This window comes from Centroberyx gerrardi, chromosome 1 (genome assembly GCF_048128805.1).
Source record: "Centroberyx gerrardi isolate f3 chromosome 1, fCenGer3.hap1.cur.20231027, whole genome shotgun sequence".
Lineage (NCBI taxonomy): Eukaryota > Metazoa > Chordata > Actinopteri > Beryciformes > Berycidae > Centroberyx > Centroberyx gerrardi.
The window spans coordinates 27289758-27316711 of NC_135997.1; the positions used below are offsets into that span (position 1 = coordinate 27289758).

General features: G+C 44.4%; 1 protein-coding gene across 3 annotated transcripts; it reads right to left on the reverse strand.

Annotated features, from left to right (window-relative positions):
• Window positions 1-26734, reverse strand: kctd15b (potassium channel tetramerization domain containing 15b). Of its 3 annotated transcripts, none has more exons than XM_071897376.2 (5): window positions 26180-26734; window positions 22946-23121; window positions 14650-14794; window positions 9114-9419; window positions 1-267 (listed from the first exon to the last, which is right to left on the reverse strand). In XM_071897376.2, exons 1-5 carry the CDS (start codon window positions 26186-26188, stop codon window positions 109-111), a joined length of 795 nt encoding a protein of 264 aa, XP_071753477.1. In that variant the 5' UTR covers window positions 26189-26734; the 3' UTR covers window positions 1-108. The 3 variants fall into 3 exon arrangements, with proteins under 3 accessions (XP_071753477.1, XP_071753476.1, XP_071753478.1); XM_071897375.2 differs by lacking the exon at window positions 26180-26734 and adding an exon at window positions 25842-25985; XM_071897377.2 differs by lacking the exon at window positions 26180-26734 and having other exon boundaries at window positions 22946-23148.
• Window positions 26735-26954: the final 220 nt, after the last annotated feature.

Here is a 26954-nt window from a genome sequence, read left to right on the forward strand (position 1 = left end):
TTGCCCCGTTCGGGCGTAGGCAGGACGGGATGGGTAAGGAGATGAGGGGGGAGATGGGGGGGTGTTATGAGCCGCTCTCATGGACAGTCCCTCTCCCAGAGTGCTGCTCTAGTCCAGGGGCTCCTGTTTTATCCTGATGGGCGTGTTGATGGACAGACTCCGCCGGTCCTCGCGACACAGCACGTACTCGCTGAACTGGGAGGAGTCCACTCCGCCCCCGCAGGACGCCGCCACGCTGAAGCCCTTCTGGAAAAGACGCTCCAGAACCTGCGAGGAGAGGGAGGAGAGAGGGAGAGAGGAGGCAAGAGAAGGAGGTTAACAATGCCGCGTTGTCAACAAGTATAACTGGGAAGTTTTATCGATAGAAGATGCTGGTTCCAATGATACCTGTCTTTCTTAAATGTAAGCACAATTTTGTTATTTTCTGCTTAAATTGTATATCCTTCTGCTTTTCCAAATAGAATCGGACCACAATCACTTGGTTTCCTCAATAAAAATAACCATGAACTATAGGAAACTTTGTTATCTCACTAATAGAATCCAGCATGTTGAAGATTCAAATATATCTCAGATAATGGATACGTATCGCTTTTCGATACCCAGCCCTGCTTATCAATTTTTAATGACCATCAATCCATCCATCCATCCGCCTTACATCAACTGCAGATCTCCATCAGTCACAACATGGAGCATGTGTCATTAACCTCCCCTCCCTCCAATCACACGTAGCGATGGAACCAAACCGCAGGCCACTCCGACATCATACCATCTCTGCAATATTCATGCCGCTCGTGCTGGATGGGCTACTGATCTGAGGGCATGAGCTCAAAGGGATGAGGAGAGTGGAGTGCGAGTTAGGTGTGTTAGGGAGCTGAGTGGAGCTCAGCATGGTGATTACTAGGGCTCCTAATTTGAGTAATGAGGCAAGGGTGAGAGGAGAAGTGAGGTCTGCGAGCGGAGGAGAGAGCAACGTGTGGTGAATGAGGATAGAGAGAGTCGGGGCGATCGGCGTGAGGACGGAGCAACGGAGCTGCAGGGAGAGAACGGGAGATGGGGTGGAGGGATGAACGCTAGCCTTCGAGTCTGGTCTGCTTTAATCACTCAGCATTGATGCGCACACGCTAGTCCGAATGCACAAACACACACGTGGACGCACGCACTCTGGCATTCGCTTAGTCTCCTCATCTGCCGTAATCCTTGTGGGGTATTTATTTGGAGGGGGTATATCTAAATCCCAGTGCGAGGAGTGCCGTGTATTTATTTATTCCCCCATCCTTTTAATAGAGTGTGCAGTGCATGAAAATGAAAGGTCTCGCCGAGGGCTAACCCCTTCTGCCAGATACTGAGCCAGAGAAGTTCACGCAAAATAGATCGGTTTCTTCTGCTGCCCATAGACTCTCTCACACACACACACACACACACACACACACACGCACACACACTTACAGTAGAGAGTGACCTCTCTAATTACAGGAGCGCGGGCCCCATTGGAGGGCTAAAGTGGGGCGTTTAGGCCTCCAGGTCGAGGGGCTGCAGCCTCCCCTGTCTGGGGATTAGCATACCACGGAGGAGCAGATAAATCACACACACACATACACACACACACGTGCTTGACACGTGTGCATGCAAGCCATGCGCGCTTACCCGGACAAACACGCACACACTCACACATGCACACATGACGCACACACTCGCCACATGCATGCATACAAGCGCACACACACATAAATACACACACAAACTTGTTGAACAGACCTGAAACTGCAACACCCCCGCCTCCTGATTAAACTAAAATGTGGGGCAGCGCTTTGTTTGTAACCAGAAAGGACCACTTGGATAACTTACCCCCTCCCTTTTCTTCCTCTGGCCATACGACGACGACAAACTCTGTAATTTGCGAGAGAGAGAGGGGGCGGCAGACAGCTGATGGTGAGGATGGCTAATTAAGAGACCTGCCCAAGCATCAAACGCTCCCAAATCCACGACAGACGATGGAGGAGCCTAACGATTATGGAAATGATATTACATTCCCCTCTTTGATCATTGCATCACATTGCATTTTTCCCCATCATCTTTTAACGCATGTGGGACTCTGTCATGTTCGGCAATGAATTTGGTCACAGAGGAGAATGGCCTGATCAATAAAGATAGTCTGAAAACACTTTTATCATTAATGCATGACAACACAAAAGACTTAAGGATATTATTATAGATGGTTGTAACTGATTCAAGGATACTGTAATGACTATAAGCGCTTGGAAGCCGTAAAAAAAACTTCACATCCAGTTTGACACACTGAATTAATGCCAGAGGGGCATAAACAATACACTGAATAATTAAGATGTATCCAAGCAAAAGGTTTCAATGTCCACAGGACGATGTCCTAAAATGAATCCCGGCTGACAACGGAAAGTAACGCTCCCTCTTGAAAAGCTAAAAAATGTCCTGGTGACTCACATACTTGTGACCGCAGGGTTTCAAATCCCAGCTTATGCTATACTTCCACAGATTTCTCTGCTCACTTTCCCGCCTCACTTGAGTGAAACTATAACAAAATCCATTATACAGTGGGTCGCAGCCAAGCAATCTGATTGGTTAAAGTCTTGTTCCAACCATGCTGATAATTCCCATGAAGCCAGACTTTCTGTTAAATGGAATTACAGCTGGTTAGCAATCTCTCTTACTTTCTCCTGTTGAGTCTTATGTATGAACACTACTCTGAAGAAAACTTTTCAGAGATTACACATGCATTTGTGACTGGCATAGCAACCACAGTACCCAAAATAGCATTATTTGTTGGGATTTCAGTTACTTTGGTAAAGCCAATGGCACTCGCTGCATCATCACAACTTCTAATCACAGTATAGAAAACCTTCTCGGAGTCGGGTATTATTGCTATCAGGCTGGAGGCGGGTGGACTACCCTCAGCGCTTTCAAAACAGGAAATCAAAACATAAGAGTCCAGCAGATATGTCGACACTTTACCAGAAGTTTACTAGTTTTCCCCTCAACTCTGGCAGCTCTTCTTCTCGTCTTTCCCTGCCTGTGTGATTGAAGCAGAAAGCTGAATGAAAGCTTTGCTTTCTCCTCACCCCCCTTCATTCCCAGTGAGCCTTATACATTTGTAACACACTAAACTATTCTCACTGTTGCAGGGTTGACTTGGCTGCAGAGGGATCTGCCCCCCTACCCCAACCCCAACCCCCAAACACATACACACACACACACACACACACACACACACACACACACATCCACTGTTCAGCATATAACCATCTCGCAGAGCTGCCACTCAATCTGGGGTCGCCATGGGGATGAGCAGGGGATACATCAACCTCGCTCCGCTAACCTCCCAGCATCGTATATTTTGAACGCGGCAAAGATGGCGAGGCAGGAATCAAAGTGGATGAGTCTCAGGGCTGGAAACCGGAGCACAATGTAATATTGATGGCCACCGGAGTGCACATACACTCACATCGCCTCTCTGGAGGCGCTGGAAGACACTTGCTCCTGTCTGAGTCTCCGGCACTCGTGGCACAGGGCTGAGGGTTGAGTGACAGGTATCACACACACACACACACACACACACACACACACACACACACACACAGCAACCGTGATGGGCGCTGCACTTAGGGGGGCCGCTTTCGTTTAACTATGCATGGTCTTTAATATGTGACAAGGAGCACTAACTGCAGTCTCTGCCTCGTCTCCTCTGCTTATCGCAAGCATCTGGCATAAAACAGCCACCGAAAAGCTCTTGTCAGATCACTCAACCAATTTGCTCCAACTCTTTCTAATTTTCTATGCCATCTGCCACCTTGTTTAGGAGTGACAAGCAACAAAAAAACATTCACACTGGAATATATTCTTACAGTATTTGAGGCAGATTATTGAGTAGCTGTGTACCATAGTACCAAGTACCATGAGTGTATACATTTTTAGTGTGGGTAGCCCTAGTGGGAATGGAACCACTAACCCTGGCAGTGTAATGCCTTGCTCTACACCCATTGAGCTACACAGGGAATGGAACTGCTGAGGTTTAGGTCAAACTATACGTTAGACTAGATGACTACTAGACTGGTCTTGAGTAAATGCTTTAAGTCCTGTCGGAGGCTGTTCATGCTAGGCGATGGGGCAAAGCTGGGGTGTCACACACATGAAGACGAGAGATCACACACTACCCGATTCCCATTCATCCAGACAGCTCAGTGCAATAATACAGAACAGGTGTTCTATGGTTTCTTCCTTCATGGTACAGAAGTTACATTTATATTACAAATGTATTTTGATGTGACATTACAAGGATATCATTGATGAAGAATTTTGTATGACACTTTCACTTTATTTGTAATTGCATACTTATGTGGATTGATCCAGCTGCATTGCCATTCTGTTCATTCCTTCAAATAAAATTGTGTAAGAACTTATCAAGAGTGGAGAATGTGAAGTTGGGAACCTTCTAATGTAAAATGTGTACGTGTGAGGAAGTTGTTATTGTAACGACTTCTGGTCCTGTTCATTCTGTTTTTCTTCCCTTCCCTTGAGCTAAACTCCCGTTGGCTGTTGCCAGGCTCAGATTTCAGTCTTGGTGAGTTTTGGACCGCTTCACACTACAAGAGACCGACCGGACTCAGCCTGATGAAATCAATCACCTTTGAAAAATTGTTGTCAGGCTCCGACTGGTCTGGAGTCGTTAGGAAGCCAAAGTCTCCAGTCTTTAGCCTGTTTACACTACAGGATAATCTACGCGACCATCATGCCCCCCCTACTCCCAGACCTGTCACCCTGACAGTCAAGATGAATCGGTGTAACAATCATCTAGTGTGACCTAGCCTTGACCCTGGCAGTGTTAATGCCTTGCTCTACCATTGAGCTACAAAGGACCATGAGTGAGGAGTTTGTGTGGTCTTTTCTGTTCTGAAGAGCTGTGCTCTCTCTCTGCCACCCGCTCCAGGATTGATGGAGTGGCAGCGTGACATGTAAGAGAGTGTTGCGACGTGTTGCGTTCGCTGCCCAGGCAGCAGGGGGACAGGGGGCCCTTCTCTCCGAGTGCCTCTGCTGTCACATTGATGAAGGACGGATTGGGCCTGGCCTGATCTGAGTGCTCCATCATGCTGATGTATGGAGCAGCAGGCCCGGCTTCAGCTCTGGGAGGCGCATGTGTACACCTCTGTGGCTCTTTGGCTAAATGTTTTCCCTCTGCTAAGTGCCTGTGCTGCTCTCTATTTCTCTCCACTGGCTCTACATCACAGCGCAGGTGGTTTGCATTATTCCCTAAATTCCTTTCATGACTTCATGGAGAATCACTCGCCAAGGTGGGGTTGTTTATTCTCACTGTCTCACATTTGAATAGGCAAGACTTACAGTAGAAGGGGCCAAATTAATACAATACTGTGATACTTTCCTCCATGATATTCTATCAATACACCGATGTTAATAATGTTATTAGCACTTGCAGGCTGTGAATAGAAGACAACACAATGACATACTGGTAATTGATGTTTTTGAAATGGAAACAAAGATCCTGGAAATTGAATCCTTGAAATGCCTTGAATTTCATCTGGTAATTGGGCAAGATTGTTTTACTCAGACGTTTAACCAATCGTACCATTTTGCTACCCTCAGGACCATTATTTTAGCCTTTAATAGCATTTAAGTAAAGAAAAACTAAATAATAAATTGCAAAACATTGCAGTCTCAAATCGCTATGCTTAGTGTACAGTAAGGCTTCAAGAAATGTCATATTATCTCATTGTGGCCTAAGTATCGGAAGGTCTAGCAATTCCCAGCCTTGGGCAAGACGGCTACCTTAGCCCTGATAAAAGCATTCGAGACTAAAAGGCCCTCTCTGCACTAGTGACGTGCATAAAGGGATAAATTGAAAATAGCCCGCATTTAAAGGTTGCCTCATAACGTTCTCCTTCTTGTTGAGACCCCATCGAAAAATCGGTCCAAACAAAAGCACCCTCTTCCAGACAGCACTGCATCTCTCCCATCTGTCCTGCTCCCTCCCTCTCTCTCACTCCTTCTCTCCTCGTTCTTCCTCTGTGGGCAGGGTGTGGTTGTGTGTGCGTTCCCCTGGGTTGGGGTCCAGGACTGAAATCAGATCACAGGCTCATTGTCTGGCGGGTAAGACGAGGATTATTTTCCTAACCTTCTCATACCTTCACGCAACAATGAGAGAGGACAGGATGAGTAAGTTGTTTAGAAAAATCTCCTCTTACACCAAAAAACACCTCCATCTGCTCCCTATGTCCTCATCTACATCGACCCAATGAGCCGGGCCCTGCACTGAGCATGCATATGTGCGCGTGGGGGTGTGTGTGTGTGCCTGTGAATGTGCGTGCGTGTGTGTGTATGTGTCTACAGAATTGCATGTTTAAGCATTTGCTGTCTATCTCAACAGAATTTGTGTGTGTGCGTGTCTTAAAGGGGCCAGCCTGAGAAAAAACAAGAGAGCCTGCCGCCACAACCAACACCTCCTTATCCGAGAAAGGCCATATTGTCAGACAAAAGGCCTTCAGAGCCCTACTGTGTCCTTCTTTCATTAATGGGGGCATTGCTAACAGGAAGCCCTGAAGAGCCAGCTCCCCTTTCTCTAGGCACTGGGTCCTTCACGCACTGAATAGAGGATTTCAGTTCACCTCGCCTTCAGAGGAACAAGCCTTAATAAGAACCCGCAAAAAAAAACAAAAAACACAGTCCTCCCAGACCATGTTAGTCTGATGCGCTCACAACCCATAACCAGTCTCGCTGGTAAACAGTGTGGGAAAATGTTGTGTTAGTTGATGCGGCCAATTAATTATATTGCAAGTCATTTAAAAATCTATAAAAGAAGTATAAACCGGTTTAGGCTGTTTGAGAAATTGTAAGTATGGTATTAAAAAATGCAATACGTGTATTTCAATCGCCTTGAGCGGTGTTATATTGGAGTCTTTTTAAAAAAGGAGCTGTGTCTTAAAAAGGAGTAAAGCGTAAATTATGCATATCATTTCCCCCCCCTTTCCATTCCTCTTTTTCATTTTTTCGCAAGAAAACATGGCCGCAGTCCACACGTGCTTTGTCCCGCTCGCTCAGCTCTCCTCCCTGGAGGTGGTCTCTCACATTGGCAGGAGGGAGGTGGAGGTGTCAGAGCAAGCTAGCCTGCCTGGGAGAGGCTCGCTCTGGGTGTTGGAGGGGGGGAAAGGCTCCTCTACGTGTTGGCCTGCGCATGGCTATGGGCACTGAAGTGTGTTACAGCGAGCCTGTGGTGTGAGGCTGTTATGTTTCCCCCATCCTCCCTTTCATAGACCTCTTTGGGTAAAACAACTGTAAGACTATTTTTTTTAAAGTTATTTTTTAAGGCGTTTCTGCTTTACTAGACAGTTTGGCCAGGTCTGTTTTAAAAAAGGAGATTCTTAATCTCAATGGGATTGCCTGGTTGAAATTGGTATAACCTGGTATAAAGCAAATGTATTGGAGATGATCAATGCCATACGCAGTGCTATATGTACAGTGACAAGTTGGGGGGGTTGAAATGCTACCAAGCACACAGGTCAGACTCAAACCCACAACAATGCGAGTGTGTGGCACATGCCACAGCCACCAGAACACTGTGAAAGACAATCTTCAGACAGAATGAGAAAATACTGACGCTCTGTACACCTGTCAGACTTGCCATTACCTCTGGAAATCTCTTGACAAAGTCACTGCAGCTACATCAGAGTAGCTATTATCTGTGTTAAGTTCTAATACTGACAAAGCACTATCATCTCCACTGTGGCAACATGCAGAATGACTACAGGGCCACAAATCATGCTGACTGACTTTATAGCAAAGTTTCAAGGTGGAATCCGTGGTCTGCGGCTAACTTCACAGCGGATAAAGCCAAACAATGCAGGTAGCCTAAAGGTTACAGAAGTTGGCTTGTGACCAGAAAGTCACCAGTTCAAATCCCCAGACTGGCTTGGAATATCTGGGCTGGGAAAGGGAATAAGTAACACTCTCCCTCAACAGCTCCCATCAATGTACCTTTCAGCAAACCATCTAAACCTCAATAGTTCCAGTGGAGCTGGACATTGGCCATCAAGACTGTGGTTGTACTGGGCGACTCCCAGGAGTGAAAGTGTGTATGAATGTGCTGAAGGGAGGTGGTGAAAAATAGTGTGCTGCTCAGCAAAATCCTTCCCTGGATAAAGGTAAAAAAAAACAAAAAAACTCCACTGTGGCAACATGTAGGGTGTCTACAAGGCCACAAATCATGTTGACTGACTCATAGCAAAGTTTCAAAGTGGAATCCGTGTCCTATGGCTAACCTCACAGATGGGATTGATGCCATAAAACACCTACAATACCAAAAACATCCAACTTCATAAAGAGCTGCAAAACCACAGTGCGGAGACAAATGCATATAATGGTTTCATTCCAAAATCATACTGAAACCTATCTATTTTGAAAAATCAAATAATAATTCTTAGGTAACACTTTACTTGTGCAGTGTGTGGCATTATAAGTGTATTATAACTGTGTGTGCAATATTCTTGCATCATAATCACATCTGAAAATTACATGCATTGCATAATGTGTTTTGACATGCATTGCAATATTTTCTGAACCTGTTCGGCATACGCTTTAAGTTATAGGTGCCCAACGAAGTATTCAACCCTATAGTTTTTACACATTGTGTGTATTCGTTAGAGACATGTTCCAGCCACGCTGATAACTTCTATAACACACAGCAAGCCATGCTTTATTGGTAACTATGCTAACTCTTGTGGTAACCAGGGAGCTTGTTAGTGATCTTTCTTTTTCTCCTTATTTGTATTCTCATGTATGTATGCTACTTTGAAGGAAAACCATAGTGCCCTCTAGGATATTCTGTACTATGACCATGGTTCCCTCGGTGCTGCCAAAGGTTGACTGCATCAGTGTTGTATCCATAATAACAATAAAGGACACCATCTCAGGTATTATTGCTATATTACATTAGGCATATAATGATTATAACATAATCATAATGCTCTCATAACATGATTATGATGCCTTATAATACCTTGTAAGCAACGCCTCAAGCAAAGAGTTACCAACTCTGCATTACTGCAACAGACAGGACGGGTTTTCCAGAGTCTTACCTGGACGGAGTTGAGCCTGCAGTAGCCGTTGAGGGGGAAGCGGATGACGTGCGTTGGGTCCTGGTTCCAGCCGGCGTTGACCGAGTTGCACATGACGTCTCCGGTCTCGGGGAAGATCTCTTCGATGAGGACCTTCTCCCCGCTGAGGGCGATCCTCTCGCCCAGGTCGGGCGTGACGCGCACCACCAGGCAGTCGCAGGGCTGGGCCATCCTTCGTTGCTCGCGCTCCTGCTTCCAGCGCTCCAGCTCCTTGATCATGGGCGTCAGCTGGTAATAGCGCGCCTCCTCGTACAGCAGGTGGAAGTCCTGCACAGGCAGACGATCATGGGGATCAGAGCAGTGAGTTTGCATGTATGTTAACATGTGTCAGTATTATACTGTGAATCTCTGTACGTTGTCTGTATGTCTCATCAAGGTCACCACGACAAATTCCTACAGAGGCCTACACATTTATTGCACAAGACTATTGAAGTGATCCCGATTCTGATTCAAACATAAACATGAGAGCAGTGAGTATACTGGTTGCCAGGCTCAAGTCCCCACAACAGCCAATGTCGAAGTGTCCTTGAGCAAGACACTGAACCCCTAATTACTCCAGCAGTGCCGTTCCAGGCTGCGTCTGCACTCTGACCCTTCAAGTGAAATACGAATGTGTCTGTGTGGCAGAGGGATACATGGAGGAACAAATTCCTAATTATACAGGGAGTAATATGGTGGACATGCTGTAAAGTTCCTAAAATATCACTGAATATTTATAAGAAAACACATTCATACGTGTGTCGGATACCACTAGTGGTCTTTGTCTTTACAGTCCAATATAAGCAACTACTAATTACTAAGGAGTGCAAAGGTATGTCACCATATCTTTGACCCTTGCACTACTTACTATTGGTTGCTTGTAATGTCAGTCATCTAGGAATTGAAGCTTAGAGTAAGTCAGTCTGGATAACAGCATCAGCTAAATGCCCAAAATGTAAATGTAAAATGTGTCGACCTTTGTTTGTCCTTGTGAAGATACTAATGTCAATACCAAGACTAAGAACTGCCCACTGTCTCACATGTGACCATGTCATACATCTTATGGAAAGAAGAACAATAAACAAAGATCTGTGACGGCCTCTCATCAGCAGGACCACAGTCTCATTAAGCTAAGCCTAGCCAGTGCTGCAGTTCTCCTCCACAGTAGCTGTTGGCAGAGCTGCGCTAGCCTTTAGCATGTTTTAGTGAGCTGACTCCAGCGAGGCCGTCAGTAGGGCTCCAGTGAAGTGGGATGGTGCATTCCTGTGTGCAGACAGTCTGCAGCAGATTGCCTGCCTCTCCCTCCTGGGCAGGGCTTGCTGGGGGCCATTTGCCCCTGCGCTCTTGCCTCTAATTTCCCACAAGACCAGATGGCACCATCATTCAACACTACCGTAGAAAATACTGGGGAGGAGGAGGTTTGCTATTGGAGGCAGACGGGAGGTGAGGAAAAGATATGTGCAAGTGAACATGAGGACAATCATCAGCCAAGGAGGATTTTAATGTATTCCTTACATGGAGGCAATTTTATGTTAATGCGGCTTGTGGCCCAATGTTGAGCTCCTATTAGAACAAGATTTAATTAGGTAAAATGTCACCTAAATGCTGCAAATCTTTCTGCAAAACAATTAGTAATTAATAAATCTGTGTTCAGATTAGTGTTTCGCAGTGACAAAGAATGACAGCTTAATTCATTTTTAGTTTGTGCGCTCTCACTGCCATTCGTAGTTTATTCTTAAATGACGTTTGTGTTTCTTAGCTCTTGGCTACAGTTTGTTTTACTGTATGCTATGGTAGGGCGGAATACGGTTATCAGTTTGATAATTCAATTTCCCTTGATGCACTTCCTCCACAAAACCAAAGGGTACCTTTCGCATGACATTGATGTGTTGCTATACCCACAGTGCTTATCAGACCATTACAAAAGGCTGTGTGATCATGCCTTTGATAACACATATAATGGGTAAAGAGAGAAGTTGCTCATCTTGGTGCAGTGGGAAGCCTAAATGCACGAGTAAAATGAGATAATGTGCTGCGGAGACAGAGTCTGTTTCAGATAGACTGCATCATCACTGGCTGTGGGTGTTGGGTGCTGCGGCCGCCAGGGAGCCCTGATCTAAAGTTTTTTCCTTTCCCTTCTCCGGACCACTGCTGGGTACAGAGACGGGGCATGGCAGCAAACAGTATATTCATTAACCCTGCTGCTTCTGTCAGACTCTTTCGCCATTAAAAGCCCCTCACTGGTTTAACCCTTCATGTGAACTAAGCCTTCATCTGGGGAGCGTGAACGGCACCCAAATCCAACCCCATCTGGACGGAGCGGTGACGCAACACATCTTAAGCTGATGGTCTAATATTTAAGATTACAGAATGTGAAAGGGGGAGTGGGTCCTTTTTTCTCTTTTCTTTCTCTCTCTCTCTCTCTCTCTCTCTCTCTCTCTCTCTCTCTCTCTCCTGGCCTTCTCGCTGCAGCTGACAAAACTCATACCGAGACGCTCCCCTTCAGGCGGCTCTCTGTATCAAAGTGTAGCTCCTCATCCTTCACAGGTCTGAAGCCATGGATGGATATGTTTTTAACAGGGGTCTGTCTGCGAGGCACTTTAGTCATCCTGAGCAGCAGCAGAAAACAACAGAGTAATCCTAAGCGCCGAGGTGAGGATGAGAGGGAGACAGGCCCAACAGCTCCGTCCTGGCCGCTGCTGCTGCCGCTGCTACCGCTGCCAGCTCTACGAGACAATTCATCCCCCAATCCTGTGTCCAGACAGCCCGTTTGAGCTTCAAAATAATGATCCGACCTGATCGCCCACTGGCAAGGCAACATCTCAGGGAAGGACAGAGGGAGGGAGAGACAGAGAGGGAGGCAGAAACAGAGAGAGAAGAAGAGAGAGAGACGGAGACAGACAGGAAGACTGATAAAGACTGATAAAGACCTGTGTTTTGGAGCAAAAACAGTAAACTAAACCAGCACAAGTAGGGGTTCACAGGTTGTTGATTCAACAAACCACTGAAGAAAAAATCCAGCCGACTCTCATTTGATATGCAGTCCAAAAATACAATAGAGGATTTCTGCCAGAAAGAACCATTAGCTCTTTCCCATTATTTTTAGTATGGTGGATACCTGAAGAAACAAAGCCCCATTGATTTAAAGCACAACGCTGAAGCCTGAATAAAACCAACACAGAAACCACTAACTCTTAACGGTTCACAACCATGCCCCAAATTTGACTGAGCATTGCTTACACACTTGTGATTAATTGTAGTTTGAATAATGAGACGAGGGAGGATATTAATAGTGAATATTTTGTTCCACTGATGTAGGCTGAAAAATTTCTTTTCCTATTCTGCTCAGACTTTCACATTGATTTAGCAAAACACACAGCGCCGTGGCTGCCAGCAGCAGAACAGACCCGGCCCTCGGGCGACGGCAAGCCTGATTGTGTTCAGATAAGGACATGCTCAATTCCGCCTCGCAGTATTTGCATTTTTTTTTCCGACTTCACGCAAATTGAAAGGTATGCAGATCAACAGAGGCTTATGCGAGGGGAACGTAATGAGTTGAAACAATCAGGTCCGATGCATTCTGCTCAACCCTGGTGCCTGATTGGACTGTCGAGACTTCACAGAAAGGGGTTGGGGCGAGGGGGGGGGGGGGGGGGGGGGGGGCGTTGAATGAGAAGGACTCCCAGAAAAAAACTAATCGGTACTGACTCAGGCCATCATTTGCCAAAAAATGCAGGGCTTTCATGTCATGTTCTGTTGTTTGAGGTCTGGCTCGCGTTCAGACTAACTGCTAAAGCCCTGAGAGTTTGCCCCCGGCTCTGAGTAGCTTGGCCTCGCCTCGTTCCCTTGTAGAGAATGACGAACACGCCCCAGCCCACAGGAAAGGTCATGCAAGTTAAGGTAGAATAGAAGTGAAACAGTAGAATACACCTAGGAAATAATATCTCTGCATAAGAACCTTGAACAGGAAAGAGTTTCAGGCAGAATATATAATAATCGTGACAGAGCTACATACGGTCACATGGATACTTGGTGCGGCTAACCTGCTAGTGATGCTATCAGTCTCTTTTAATGGCTGCTAGCATTAAGAAAATATTCATTCTTACCATTTTACAGTCTCCTGACTGGACAGAGACAGATACTGTATCTTCAAGTCCACACAGCTAATGTCATGACATGTTATCAAAATTACAAAACACGCTTACATTCGCTTCACTGGCAATCTAAACATACATGGTTTGAATGGGAATCTACGAGTGTGTGTTCCCCCTGCCAGCCTGTTATTCATTGCTTTTTCATGCTTCTCTTCAAGTATCCAAAGCGTAATTTGATCCCACGCCTGACACCGTTTGTTGTGTTGCCATGGACATGTGGTATTGGGTCATTTAACATAATACCATAATGGATCTAATATATGTGCATTCACTTGCAGTGGAGTTCTTTCATGCACGCTCTGAAACAGGAGCCAGGTGTGTGCAGCCACAATGGTCTAATGTGAGCCAAAGCAGGTTCAATGGCCCAGACAGAGCAAACTGTGTGTGTGTGTGTGTGTGTGGGTGTATGCACAGACATACAGTATATGTGTACATGGATAGAAAACATGTGTGTGTATATGTGTGTATTAAACCTGATTAGCAGACGCACGGTGCACATCACCTGCACACCTCTCAGTGAGACTAAATACCACACTACTGTCTGCACTGTATCCTGTCAACTGCGCTAACATGCCACAGCTCTCCCAGCTAGACCCCGACTGTCAGTGAGACTCTGTGGTTTTCTGTCTGCGTGGGAGCCAGTCATCAGAGCGCAGGGGAGAGCAAAGGGGCGCGCAGGCTATTTCACCTGGGCTCACCTCTATAGAAACCACTCTCAGTGAAAAACAACAGCTCTGGGCTTTGGCACACATCGCCGGGCCATGCTCCAGTTAGCCGGGGCTTTTCACCTCTCCGCCGCGCCGCGCTCCGCATCAAACTGATTCTCTCCCATATTTCTTCCCCCCCCCAAAAAACATCCTGATTACTGCTTATGCTTATGCGACAGGTGATTGATGTGCTGAACGGGAGGAAGGCGAGTCTAAATTAAGCATTGTGAAAGCAGCTCTGGTGGCTCTGTTGTGGTGTTGGGAGCATTTCCTAGCATGACTGAAGAACACTCAGCCCCCTGAGAGCCAGGTAAACATCAATACAAAATACAAACCTATTCTCAATGGTGACGTATTTACATTTTACAATTCAGGAACTTAGCTGATACTCCAGAGTGACAGAGTAAATAGGCTTTCCTAGATCGCCAGTATTGCAAGTAACCGACAGCAAGAAGTGGAAGGATCAAACCCACGGCAGATAGTAGATATAACAAATATTAGAAAAGGGATTTTACACAATACTATTGAGCCTTGCATCTCTTGGCAGAGGGCTTTCCATACTCAAGCATTTGGATTATTTTCTTCAAACTGTGCAAGCTGAAAAAAAACAACAACACAAAGACACACAATGCAGTATGTTATGGTGCGGACATATACCTTGAAGTCATCTGGAAGGAGCAGTTTGCTGGTCCTGAGGAAACTGAGAATGTAGCGGAATATCTCGCCGTCCCGATCTATGAAGTAGTGCTGCTTCAAGCTGTCCAACACGATGGGCTCGGTGCCATTGAACAGACGACTGATTCTGAAAATTGAAATACACACATACACACGCACGCACACACACACACACACACACACACATGCACAGGCAGGCCCGTGCACAAATGCAGGCAAACACGTACACACCGCCACACGCACACACACAGACACACACATAATGGAATGAGCCGGCTGCCTTCAAATGCATGAAACAATTACCCTCCATTTATTTTTCAATTTTATTAGCACTAAGCTTGAAATGCATTAGCATCCCAGGTTGAAACAAGGGGCTTAAGGCACAGTTCCTCCATTCCAGACCTGTTTGAAGTGTCCCTTCTGCAGAGAGATTACAACAACACACACACTCGCTGCTTGTACTTACAGAAATTAATGGCATGAGTTCAGCTTTACAGCTCTATTATTCCATCTGTCAGAAGGGCGAAAATGAAACAGAGGTATGAAACTGTGGAAGGCGACATATGCTAAGAGGACATCTGGACAAAGATATTTTACTTGTACAGTGTGAGTGTGTTATGAATGTGGAAATCTGTACAAGGGTAATCCACTGCTGCAACCTACTGTATGCAATGCTGCTTGAACGCACATATTCAATACTGAGCGTCTATATTGATATGACTCACATACTGTATGTGTATGTATACTCTACTATCTATTGAACTGCACTGTCCCATTGCACTGTGGAGGAAATCCTATTGTCTCTGTGCCATGTGTGTCAGTGCTGTCAGACTTACTTTTGTCTGTATAGAGACATGAGTTAATGAACAGAATTCTTATTATTATTATGGTAGTGTTCTATAAATTAATCAATCATGGATGTACATGTGCAGATATTGAATGCTGAATATGTGGAGTGATATGCAAAGTCTCCTGTCCATAGCATGTCTTGTATGTAAGGCCCTGTTGATAGGTCCTTGTAGCATGTCAATTGTCCCATGCCACCTGTAGGTTTATTGTACTTGGTGATTGAAGTGATTCTGATACAATGTGGCGAGTGTCTTATAAACATGGCTGAAAATGTGGCCATCCATAATCTTCATCTCTGATACATGTTGTGGAGAGATCTTACCACCTTAGTGGAAATGTCACCCCAGAAATAAATATGGTGGCCTTTTGAAATGTACACTTGGTGTCAATGATCCATTTCAGAAAAAACAAAATACGAAATATCGAAATATCACAGAATGTGTCACGGTATGAAATGTAGTCACAGACTATGTTTACATTGTGTGGGGAAAACCCCATTCACTTTTTGCTCGGTGTTGATATGTCATGCTGAATTACATGCACATTAACTGTCCAAGACATCCTATCGCATCATATTAAGCCATGGTTTTATTTGCTTCATTTTTGGAGGCAAAGGAGAGACTGAAGAATAACTTAAAAAGAAAATAACAGTTAGGACACCAAAAACCAAATTTCTCCAAATTTACAGTAATTAGTTTTCCAATTAGAATTTTAAAAAAACAGTAATTACATGTAGCTTTTTAAGCTTCTACCAACTATTGATGGGACTCTGGCATAATAAGGCACCTGTTGCTGCCTCGTGTCCCATGGTTAACCCCTTCCAATGGCATGCCGCAAGATTAAGGAGTTAGTTGAAGTTGGCTACAGGGGCTCATCAAGGCAAAGAGTGGAAATTGCTGTTATCTTTAAGCTTTCATCACACCATGTTGGCACCGTGCCTCGAGATACACTTGGACAGATATTCATTTCTCCCATCGCTGGTGTGGTTTTCCTGCCTCTCACCCGCAGGTCCCTCTCTCACTGGTCAAAAAATCTCATCTAGGCTCCCGCACTGTATCTATTTGAATTGTTCATTTCCCGAAATGCTAAATATCCATTTTGAAAAATGAAATCATTTTCTGAAATTCATAATTCAGTATCGCTAAAATATGGAGGATGCCGTTTGTAAAAATGTTGCCATTTTGTTAACCAAAGACTTAACTTAAAAGTACTAAATATGGTTCTGTAAAGTGCCATCATTTGTTTTCATTGTGTGTCACCAATCATTTTGTAAGAGTAGGTGTCACTCTTTTTTCCCCCCAGATGGTTGACATCTCATTTTGGAACGAAACTTGACTCTATTTGCATGTATCTCCCTCAGCAGAGAAACCAGGAATGCCTGTGCTGTATAAATATGTCATACTAATGATTTACGCAACAAATCTGTTGAACGTAACCTCTTTAACGGTTTCACTGCACATTTCCATCCTCTTTCTCAGAAACAGCTCTTGGCAGGGCACGGCGTTACTGTTATTATCATCATTCCGATGTAATCAGCCCTTTAATCACGGTAACAGCTTCTAGGTCGGCTGACAAAAGTTGTATGACAAAGAAAATCGCAGACCCAATGCGCACGATCACACACACACACACACACACACACACAGACACACACACACACTGCCTCAGCACTGGCATTGTCAAACTCTATTACAAGACATAGGAAGGGAGCCGCAATGGGAATGTCAATGAACAAACAGCAGGGCTGGCTTCAGTCTCATTCTGAGACTAATTTGACTGAATTTTCATTACAATCCTGTGCTTTGTAGAGGCGCGTGAGCTCGTATTTAATGGATGTATCAGATATCTTCTGACCCTGATGTGTCGGCTTAGCGTACTAAACCGATCACGTCATATTTGTCCTGTTTCTTCTCTTTGAGTTGACTGTATAAAGAAGCAGAGCAAAGATGATTCTCCCTCCCTCTCTCCCTTCCTGCCATCCTTTCTCTCTCTCTCTCGCTGTCTCTTTCTTTCTTTCTTTCTCTCTCTCTCTCTCTCTCTTCGTCTCCATCCTTCTCCTTCTCCCTTACTCCCTTTCTCTCTGGAAATCGATGCAAAATGCTTTATAAAAAACCAATACTCATCTCCCTGTTTTGCCTGAGGTGTTCCTTTCTCATATGGTCTTGCAATTCTTCCAGCTAGAATTTCACCATACCCCTCCAGGCTAACTCTGTTTTTCATCTCCACTTTTTTAAAAAGCAATTAAAATGCTGCCTGTTTTTCTTTTTCTTTCTCTCTCTTCTACCACCCCCCTCTTCTCTCTCTCTCTCTCTCTCCCTCTCTCTCCCTTGGTCTCCTCTGTTTTTTTTTTCCCTTTCGGTAAAATCACTGATTGGGGGGCCCTCAGCTCCAAAGAAATGGACCCCCACACCTTATTCTGCTTTTTTAACAGGTAGAGAGATAGGACGACAGAAAGAGAGAAGGGGGGGGGGGGGGGGGTGGGGGGACATAGAGAGACAGTGAGTAAGACATGGAGACAGACAGGGAGAAACAGAGAGAGAAAAAAGAGAGAAAGAGGAGGAAAGGCAAAGGCGAGAGACAGAGAGAGAGAAACTGAGATGAAAACAGACAGAAAGAAGGAGGAAGGCAGAGAGTAAGCAAGATCAAGAGGCAGAGAGAGAGAGAGACAGAGAGAGAGAAAGAGGGAGAGCTGCATAGAGAGATACAGAGAGTATGACGCGATAGAGAGGGAGAAAGAAACAGAGAGGAGGGAAGGCAGAGAGAGATCGAGAGTGGGAGAGAGAGAAAAAGCTACTCTGTACAAAGAAGAGACGGAGAGTGAGACAGAGCTATAGAGGGAGAGAAAGAGAGCTAGAGATAGAGAAGGGAAGGCAGAGAGAGAGAGAGAGAGAGAGAGAGAGGGAGGGAGGGAGGTAGTGGGTGTAGGAGGTTGTCAAGGACAGGAACAGCTCAGATCTCCCACCCCGGCGGTGCCAAGTGGGGGCAGGCAGCGGGGCAAGTAGGTGGGCAATATCTGGCAGACCCACACATGTCAGACTCATCCTCGCTCCGCCGCAGCTAGCCGGCCAGCGGCTCAGCGCTGGCAGAGTCGTGGCTGGAGGTGTGGGAGGACCCGGTGCAGGTATCGCTGCTTCTTACTGAGGAAAGACTGCCTGCTCTCTGGAAGCTGTAGCTCTAACGGACGCTCAGTGAACGCAGCACATCCAGCGGCTCGCCGTGACACAAAACAAACACACCCAGACCTGACGTCAAGGGCCGCACACGAAGCCTTCGGAGAGGGGGGGGATATGAAGGATAGTCCCTGTCCTCGGTTCTGATTGGCTGAGTCCTGCTGAGCCGTTGGAAAATACCCAATAAACTGGAGGTGCTCAAAACGGGGTCCCAGGGGTCCTTGAGAAGGTTCCCCATTAAAAACAAAGGGGTCCCCATTAAAAACAAGGAATAGTTTAATGTCACTATAGCTTAATTCACTAGAAATTATGCCATTTATAGAATGGATAAGAATAATAGTTCTAGTTATGGGTTTCGCTCTCACCATTATTATCTCCCCAATTACAGTTCTACAATTCAATGCTAAATCATCAGCAACAAAAATCTCCCCACATGGGTCCCTGGGACTAAATCTTAGCAAATGGGCCAAATGTTTATCTATTTGGGCATCCATGACATGAAAATGTTTGAGAAAGTCAATAAGTGCACACCTGTGACCGCATAACTGTTAATTAAAATATTAACATGCTAACAAAAAATCTCCACTCACACCTTTTATATGCTGTTCAAAAACTATATTCTTTACTATATTGGAACTATATAACTATTTTCTCTACTATATTGGAACCATATAACTAGATTCTCTATTTGGAACTATATATTCTGTATTTTACTGGTGCAAGAATAACATTAAATTATGACTATTATTTAATGATAATTGTTTAAAACTAAAAGACTCATTGAACATTTGAATTCTTTTTGTATCACAAAAGTGTGTTACTGCCATATTATTAAAGCAATAAGCCACTCGAGGCCGTGCTAAAGACTGATTTTAGAACAGCTAGGAGACCCAAGAACAAAATGAAATGAAAACTAAAGGGGAGACGGTATATGCAGCATTTTGTGAAACTTGCTCACACAGTAAATGATGTCGCCGTGTTTGCGATGCTTATTATAGTGAATTAAGCCTACAGTAGGTAATACTGATACTGAGTAATGAGCGTGAAGCGAATGCAGATCTATCATCTCTGGACGCACCAGACACGTCCTCAAAGAGAAAAATGTCCAGAGGTCCTTTCAAAATAGTTTCCTTGTCTCTGGAACATTTCCCCTAATTTCCTCAGCTTCTGTTCAAGTGACTACTGAGACTGTCCTCTTTGAGAGCTACACAGAGTGCGCATCAATGTTTCATGACCCCTGTCCCTTAATATGGCCCGCACAGAAGAAGATGAATAACCACACATTAGTTACTAGACTAAGTTTCTCTTCGCACGCTGCATTATTTAGGGCCCAATCTATTAAAAGTAATCATCAACTTAAAATTCTTTAACCTTCTTCTTTTAGTTGTCAAGTTTTCCGTTTTGCCAGGCTGCCCTGCTCGACCGGACGTGGCCTAAGCGCCGCATACGCTCTGGCTATTCCAGTGTAATTGTTTTGCTTTCTGCTGTCAGCCATTATCCTAATTCACACAAAAGGGCTCCTCCTTCCACTGGCTCCAGTGGAAAGTGTAGCCCCGAGGCCAACTGTACACTGAGGAGGCTGGGAGAGAGAGAGAGGGAGGGAGAGGGAGTGCAGGCTATGTGTGTGTGTGTGTGTGTGTGAGGGAGAGCGAGAAAGAAATAGAGAGAGACAGAGAGACAGAGAGAGAGAGAGAGAGAGCAAAGGACAGAGTGTGAAAGAGAGAGAAAGGGAAAGAAAGGGAATGAAAAGGAAAGAGAAAAAGCTACAGAGAGAGAGAGAGAGAGAGAGAGAGAGAGAGAGAGCTCCAACCAACATTCACATTGGTATCCAGTCTTTACTCTCACTGTAAAAACACTGTTTGGGAGCTCTGACATGACTCCATGCTCCATTTGCGTGGTTCCCTGCCTGCATGTGTCGCCCTATGAATAACTTCTTTGTAAAGCGTAACGTCAATGAGAGGCTGTGAAAAAGATCCAAAAAACCCCCCCAAAAAAACAAAACCTAACAATACGCAATGACAATCAAACGGAAAAAACAAGTCCTAGATTTGAACAACTTTCTGCGATGTGTTTTAACATGTCTTGAAGCAAATGGATATCGGCGAACAGGTTTGATTGGCTCCAACAGCTTCAGTCACATCCGGATCCAAATAGCCTTGACACAGTAGAAACACTTCCTATAAAGCAGTTGTCTCCTGTTGAAGCCCTGACCACTAGATAAACCCACTGGAACACAGAGGCAGATCAATGTGATTGTACAAAAAAAATAAAAAAAAATAAATGAAAATCGCCCCAATAACAAAAACAGTAATAAACCATTACCCGGGATGAGCTTATTTTTCTCATGACAAGTTCTAGTCAGGACTAAAGAAAACAGAGACAGTTGTCAGGGATTTCCTGTCAGCGGACTTTATGAATATCAAGAGTTTATTACCAAGGGATTATGTGGATTGTTTCCTGTAGCCAATTTGGCAGCTTTTCTAACAACCTGGTGTATGTTTACCTTGGCTCACATGGGACGCTGCCAGCTGATGCCAAATCTGAGACTGTAGCGTAATGAATGACACATTATAGGAGGGAGCAGGGGGGCCGAGAGCACCCCAAATTTTTGAGGGGGCAAAAATTCAGACAAACATGTCCACAATGCAAATCAATAGGGAACATAGATATTATAGCATAGTTACTGCCAGCTTGGCACTTGCTGCATTTTCAAATACAGCTATCTCTGTCGGTGCCAACTTATTTGTGGAAGGAGCTAAAAACGTGAATAAAGTGGGAGGGTGGATTACCAAGGTGTGATCTCTTACACAATCTGAATCATCATGACTAAATCTTACAAATGAAAGGCAACACAAAACATCCCTGTTGATTTTATGTCTGAGAGATGTTAGATATGAAATCTGAGAGGGCACACGCCCCCTCTGCTCCTGTCTACACAAAGCCTCATGAATGACAAGCTGATCTTAGCTGTGGAACATATCAAGAGTTTAATTCCTAAATGAGATATATCCTAAATAATAATGAAAATAATGATAATAATAATGACATCCTCTCTCACAAAATGATTGCTGCCATCAAAGTAAAACAAATTATTGGTTACTATGAAAGATGTGAGTCCTCCTATAAAATACTAGTTTTTGTAGATTTGAATTATCTGTATTTTTTAAATATTAACTGAAGAATTTCAGGAGGAATTTTTTTTTCTTCCCCAAAAATAGATATATAGCATCTAGGAATGAATCCCCTCATTTGAACACAGATAATGACTAATTAAAAGATTTAATTATGGTCAGTGGTTGTCCTCAAATAGCCAAGTCAATCAATCTGTAGAATGCTAATAAGCTCGAGTTTGATTAGATTTAGTCCCAATGAAGCTGTCACACACAAACTTTGATGATGGGATGGGGGCGCCTACATCAGTTTTTCCTCATAGGATTTCTTACATCCCTGATCTAGTGAAAAAGAAAAAAAAAGGCTGTGAAAGGGCGTGTAGTGCATGCAGAATTTTTGAAGGGGGCACAAACATGTCCACACTACAAACCACCAGATAAGACACATGCCTAAAATAACATGTGAAAGATGCCCTGGCAGTAGCTGAATTTTCAAATACAACTATCTTGTGAAAAGAGATGAAAACATGAGCAGTGTCATAGATCAAGGTATAATCTAAGACACAAATAGAATCATCATGACTAAATATTCAAAAAAAAAGCAACAAAAATGTTTATTTTATATCTGAGAGATGGTAGAAATGATGAAGGGAAGGGAAGCGTTCTCCCTCTGTTTGAATGGATATGAAACTAGTGGCTTTTCAGGGCAACTGTCTCCTTCATTAGTGCAGGAAAAGTTGCAGTGTGGTCGCCCTAACATGAACATGCCAGTCAGCTAATTGATTTGTCACAACACACATCCAACTAAACTGAATTCCAAAGACAGACACCAGTCAAATAATGTAACAACTGAATTAAACTATTTGTCTGACAGCTATTAAACCATTAGCATATTAAACTGTAAACCAATTTAAAATCATTCAAAAATTGATGAGATAAATTTTGTGATAATTTGTATCCAATGAATTAATGATCATTTGTTTTACATTTTAAACAAAAAAGATTACATGCAAATCCAGGCTCTCTTTTGAAAATATCAAATCAAAATCCCCTCCATAATGATTCTAAATAATTTAGAAATTAAATAAAGCGTTTGGACACATAAGTTGAGTAAACTCCATCATGCGTAAAAGGCGGGGACGGGCTTACCTTGAGTCTGGGTACTTGGTGAGGGTCGCCAGGCTGCTGGTGTACATGTGTCCCCCGACATCAATGTGGACCGGGGCGTTCGCCTTGGTCAGCTGAGCCGGCAGAGGAATCCCTTGGGTGGCCAGAGGAGAGACCGGGGACCGGGTCAGAGACAGCCGAGACATGCTTCTTCCCTCCTGAAAGCAAGTGTATAGAAAAGCCATGGAAGTCAATTTAAAAAAAAAAAGTGATCCTACACAGGGGAGCAGATAGTATCCTTTCTGAATCGTATCAGATCACTTCCATGTCTGTCTGGTCGCATATTTAGCCTAGGAATTATTGCCACCGCTCTAATTAAGTATGTTTGCATCTTTTCATGCAGCACCGGAGGCGAGGATAGGAGGATGCTTATTAGAGAACCGGGGTGAGAGAGAGATAGAGAGAGATAGAGAGACAGAAACAGAGAGAGAGAGAGAGAGAGGGGGGGAGGGAGGGAGGAATGCTAGGTGTCAGCCTCCAGGGGAATAAAACAAACTGCTGCTGCAATATTCTAATTAAAGGTCGCCTTATGTGTTAGACGTGATGCGCCCAGACACACCAAGCACCAATCTGAGCGCAAGGAAAATACGGAGGGGTGAGGGGTGTGTGTGTGTGTGTGTGTGTGTGGTGGTGGGGGGGTCCTGTAACTTTTGTTCTTAGCACATACACACACAACACACACGCACGCACGCACACGCCAAAAGGTGATCGCTCCTCATGAACAATAACAAGACTACTCTATGTTCTGGATGTTATCCATTAAGCTATGACACATAGGCAATAACTTTATTTATAGCCGGATCCAGCGAACCGGCATAATAATCCGGAGCAGAGGAACATAAATCAAAGAGAACCAACTGGGAGCTCATCAGCCGACTGCCCGGATTAGCAGGTCAAACTATGAAATACTCACGATATGTTGTGACTCAATACCAGACGCCTCCTGTTTTAAATATCAGCTGAAGGAAAATAGCCTAATAATAATAGTAAAAATAACATCACAGCACAAGCCATAACAGTTGCTGGACTAGGGAGGTGCAGCAGTTTGACGGGTGATTTGGGATACTGGAGTTTATTGGGACCATGCTGCTCGTCTCGGGCACTCCGGGGTCAGAGTGTGATTAGCGGATATAATGTAGGGTGAACTGGTGCACTTGGAAATTTGAGAAATTATTTTAAATTCACTTAGATGACATCACCACTTGATTTCGCCAACTTCCCTGTGAAGAGTATCTCAAGGCCACTGATGCGTAATTTGCTGGCCAACGGGCATAGTGGAGGTAAACCCTAACCTCAGTTTCACACTGTTAGTACGACCTGAATCTTTCTAATGTAAATTCATAGTATAAATCAGAGTCAATAGCATCAAATTGATTATCTTATGTGAAGACAGGGGCGTTTAAGGGAAAGAAAATAAATGAATGCCTTTCTGTAACTGTACTTGATTTTTGCTTGGTGGTTTGCCTCGTGATCGCCGACTGGAGGTCACAGTTCACCCACTATATCACCTGCAGGCCTCGGCTGGAAATTAATACAGGCCTTTACCGAGACAATGTGTAGTACAGAACTTTAGAATCTGGCAGAAGAAGTGGAACTGCGCAGGGCATCTAGAGTGCAACTGGGGGTTAAAATAGGCAGAAAAAAAACACAATCCAGTCTTCCTGCAGGATTGGCGGATCGTCTTAATTATGACTTTGAAATCATTTCATTCCGGGTAGAACAGAAGCGCATATCGTACTGAGGTGTTGTGGAGATTGGTAAACAGAGGGCCGTTGTCAGGGTCCAGTTCACATCAGCCCCTTGGCTCCGAGCGAGCTGCCCTTGGGCGCAAAGTGAGGCTGCAATGTTTTCCAGGGTGTTGCCCGCCTCACAGCAGTATCATGTTCGTTTAATACGCACACAGGATGACGGGATTACATTTCAAATCCCAGGCAAAGAAAAACTTGGAAAGACTTAAGAAGTTTGGGGCAACACCGCTATCCCATCCCTAGTAACCAATATACTCTCTCTCTCTCTCTCTCTCTCTCTCTCTCTCTCTCTCTCTCTCTCTCTCTCTCTCTCTCCGACCAATCAATCAACCAATCAATCAATCAATCAAATCAATCATTGCACACGCGGACACACACTATGAAACGGAAAAAAATAGAAATCCCCCCTCTCTCTCCCAATCAATCCATCAATCAGTCAATAAATTTAAACATTCTCTCTCTCTCTCTCTCTCTCTCTCTCTCTCTCTCTCTCTCTCTCACACACACACACACACACACACACACAGAGAGAGAGAGAGCGAAACGGGGGGAAATATAATAAATTCCTCCACAAAATAGCAGCAGCGGTAATGGCATCAACTTTCTCATCAAAACTGGCTGCGTTAGTGTTTCCCACCACTAGCCATATTCAAGCGTGGTAGCCTATTTCACACTCAATTGCTTTATGACATCCACAAGATAATCCTAATAGCCTACAATTAAAATGGTCATAAAACGGCCACAGGATCGGTAGGATAGGAAACAGCACAGCAACATTATTATGGTTTTTTCAACATCCCACGCCACATGAACAGAACAAGCCTGTGCTCAGGAATAGCCTAATTCTACCAAATGCTCAATATGGCGTCTTATTCCTGCTGTACAATAAAAGCATTATCCCGGCACGTTTAATTCATAACCTAACTGATAAAGCCGACACGTGTAACATGTCCAGTCTGTACGGGAAGATGGGAAACCACATCGGATCGAGCAGTATAATCCTGTTGAAGTACTTCTCAGTAGCCTACCAGTTTAGTGACTGACTACTTTCAGAAAACTAGACTCGTATTACTAGCCTTTATCGTGCGTAAAAATATCATTGCATTCCGTAATATTAATTGTCACCCTACCGTTTCAAACATTGTAGGGAGTCCGGGGGAAATCCGTGCCGGCGGTCAGTCCCAGCTCTTGTCTGCGTCCCCTCAAAATTTCAAATATTTTCTCCAAATGCCCCCGAGTTTGGCACAACTACAACACCATCCAGCTCCGGCACGAACCTACCGCTGTATGGAAAAGCCAACTCTTTGCACTGTATCCCACACCAAACTGCTTTTTAAAAAACACCAGGTTGTGGCTGGGATGGATTGGTTGCAAAGGGTCTCTGTGGCTTTAAAGGCTCTATTGCAAGGCTGGCTCGACTTGTCCTCACCAAGCTCTTTGTACCAAAGCGCACAGGAAGCGTCCTTACCTTGAACATAGATGAGATGATCTCCTTCCCCTTCTCAGCTCTTATTTGGATACGCGTAAAAAATGTGCGCTCTTGTTGAAATCCTGCTTCGTATTTCAGCTTCTTGTCTGCCTTTTTGCCTAAATGAAACTGCCCCTGTGGTTTGTTATGAGAAGAAGAAAGCCAATAATCCGTCTCTAAATAACAGAGCAGAGCTAAAAAAGAAAATTCTTGCTCCGGGCTGCCCAAGCGCCTCTGGGCCAAGGATTAGGCTACAATTAGCTCAACTCCACTCTCTCGCCCAGGCAATTTTCTCAAGGAAGAAAACGTGATACTCCCCTGTTCCCGAAATTATGACTGCACAGATATAATAACTTATGTTATTTTTTTTCCGGCAAAAGTAAAAAATAGACCGTTCCCCTTAACGGTGTGAAGTTGTGGTTTAGAGGGGGGGTAGGTAACCTAACAGGCAAGTGTCAGTCGCTCAATAGGTTTAGAGCAGGAAAAAGCAGATTTTAATCATTGTCATTTCGTCTGATGTAATAGTTCCCCAGGCAATTCCAGCTAGTAGGCATACATTTCCATCTCCATCCAGCCTTGATAAATGTAAAGTTTAAAACAAGGCAGGCTGCCACAGTCCTTCACTTAGGCAGCATATAATAAAGGCGCAGTAACTTGTTGATAAAGTCTCAACAGAAAAAATATGTTGAAAATGAAGATATATCCTTGAACCAATATCTTTCATGCGGTGATTTTTCCCCCTGTCCCCGCTCTCTCTCTCTCTCTCTCGCTCTCT

Excerpts from the sequence above, each read along its gene's own strand:
- kctd15b (XM_071897377.2), bottom strand. The coding sequence starts at position 23,148 with ATGGCTTTTCTATACACTTGCTTTCAGGAGGGAAGAAGCATGTCTCGG. Across the intron at positions 9,420-14,649 it reads TCCTTCCAGATGACTTCAAG|GACTTCCACCTGCTGTACGA; the intron begins GTATATGTCCGC and ends CTGCCTGTGCAG. Across the intron at positions 268-9,113 it reads GCAGGCTCAACTCCGTCCAG|GTTCTGGAGCGTCTTTTCCA; the intron begins GTAAGACTCTGG and ends CTCTCCTCGCAG.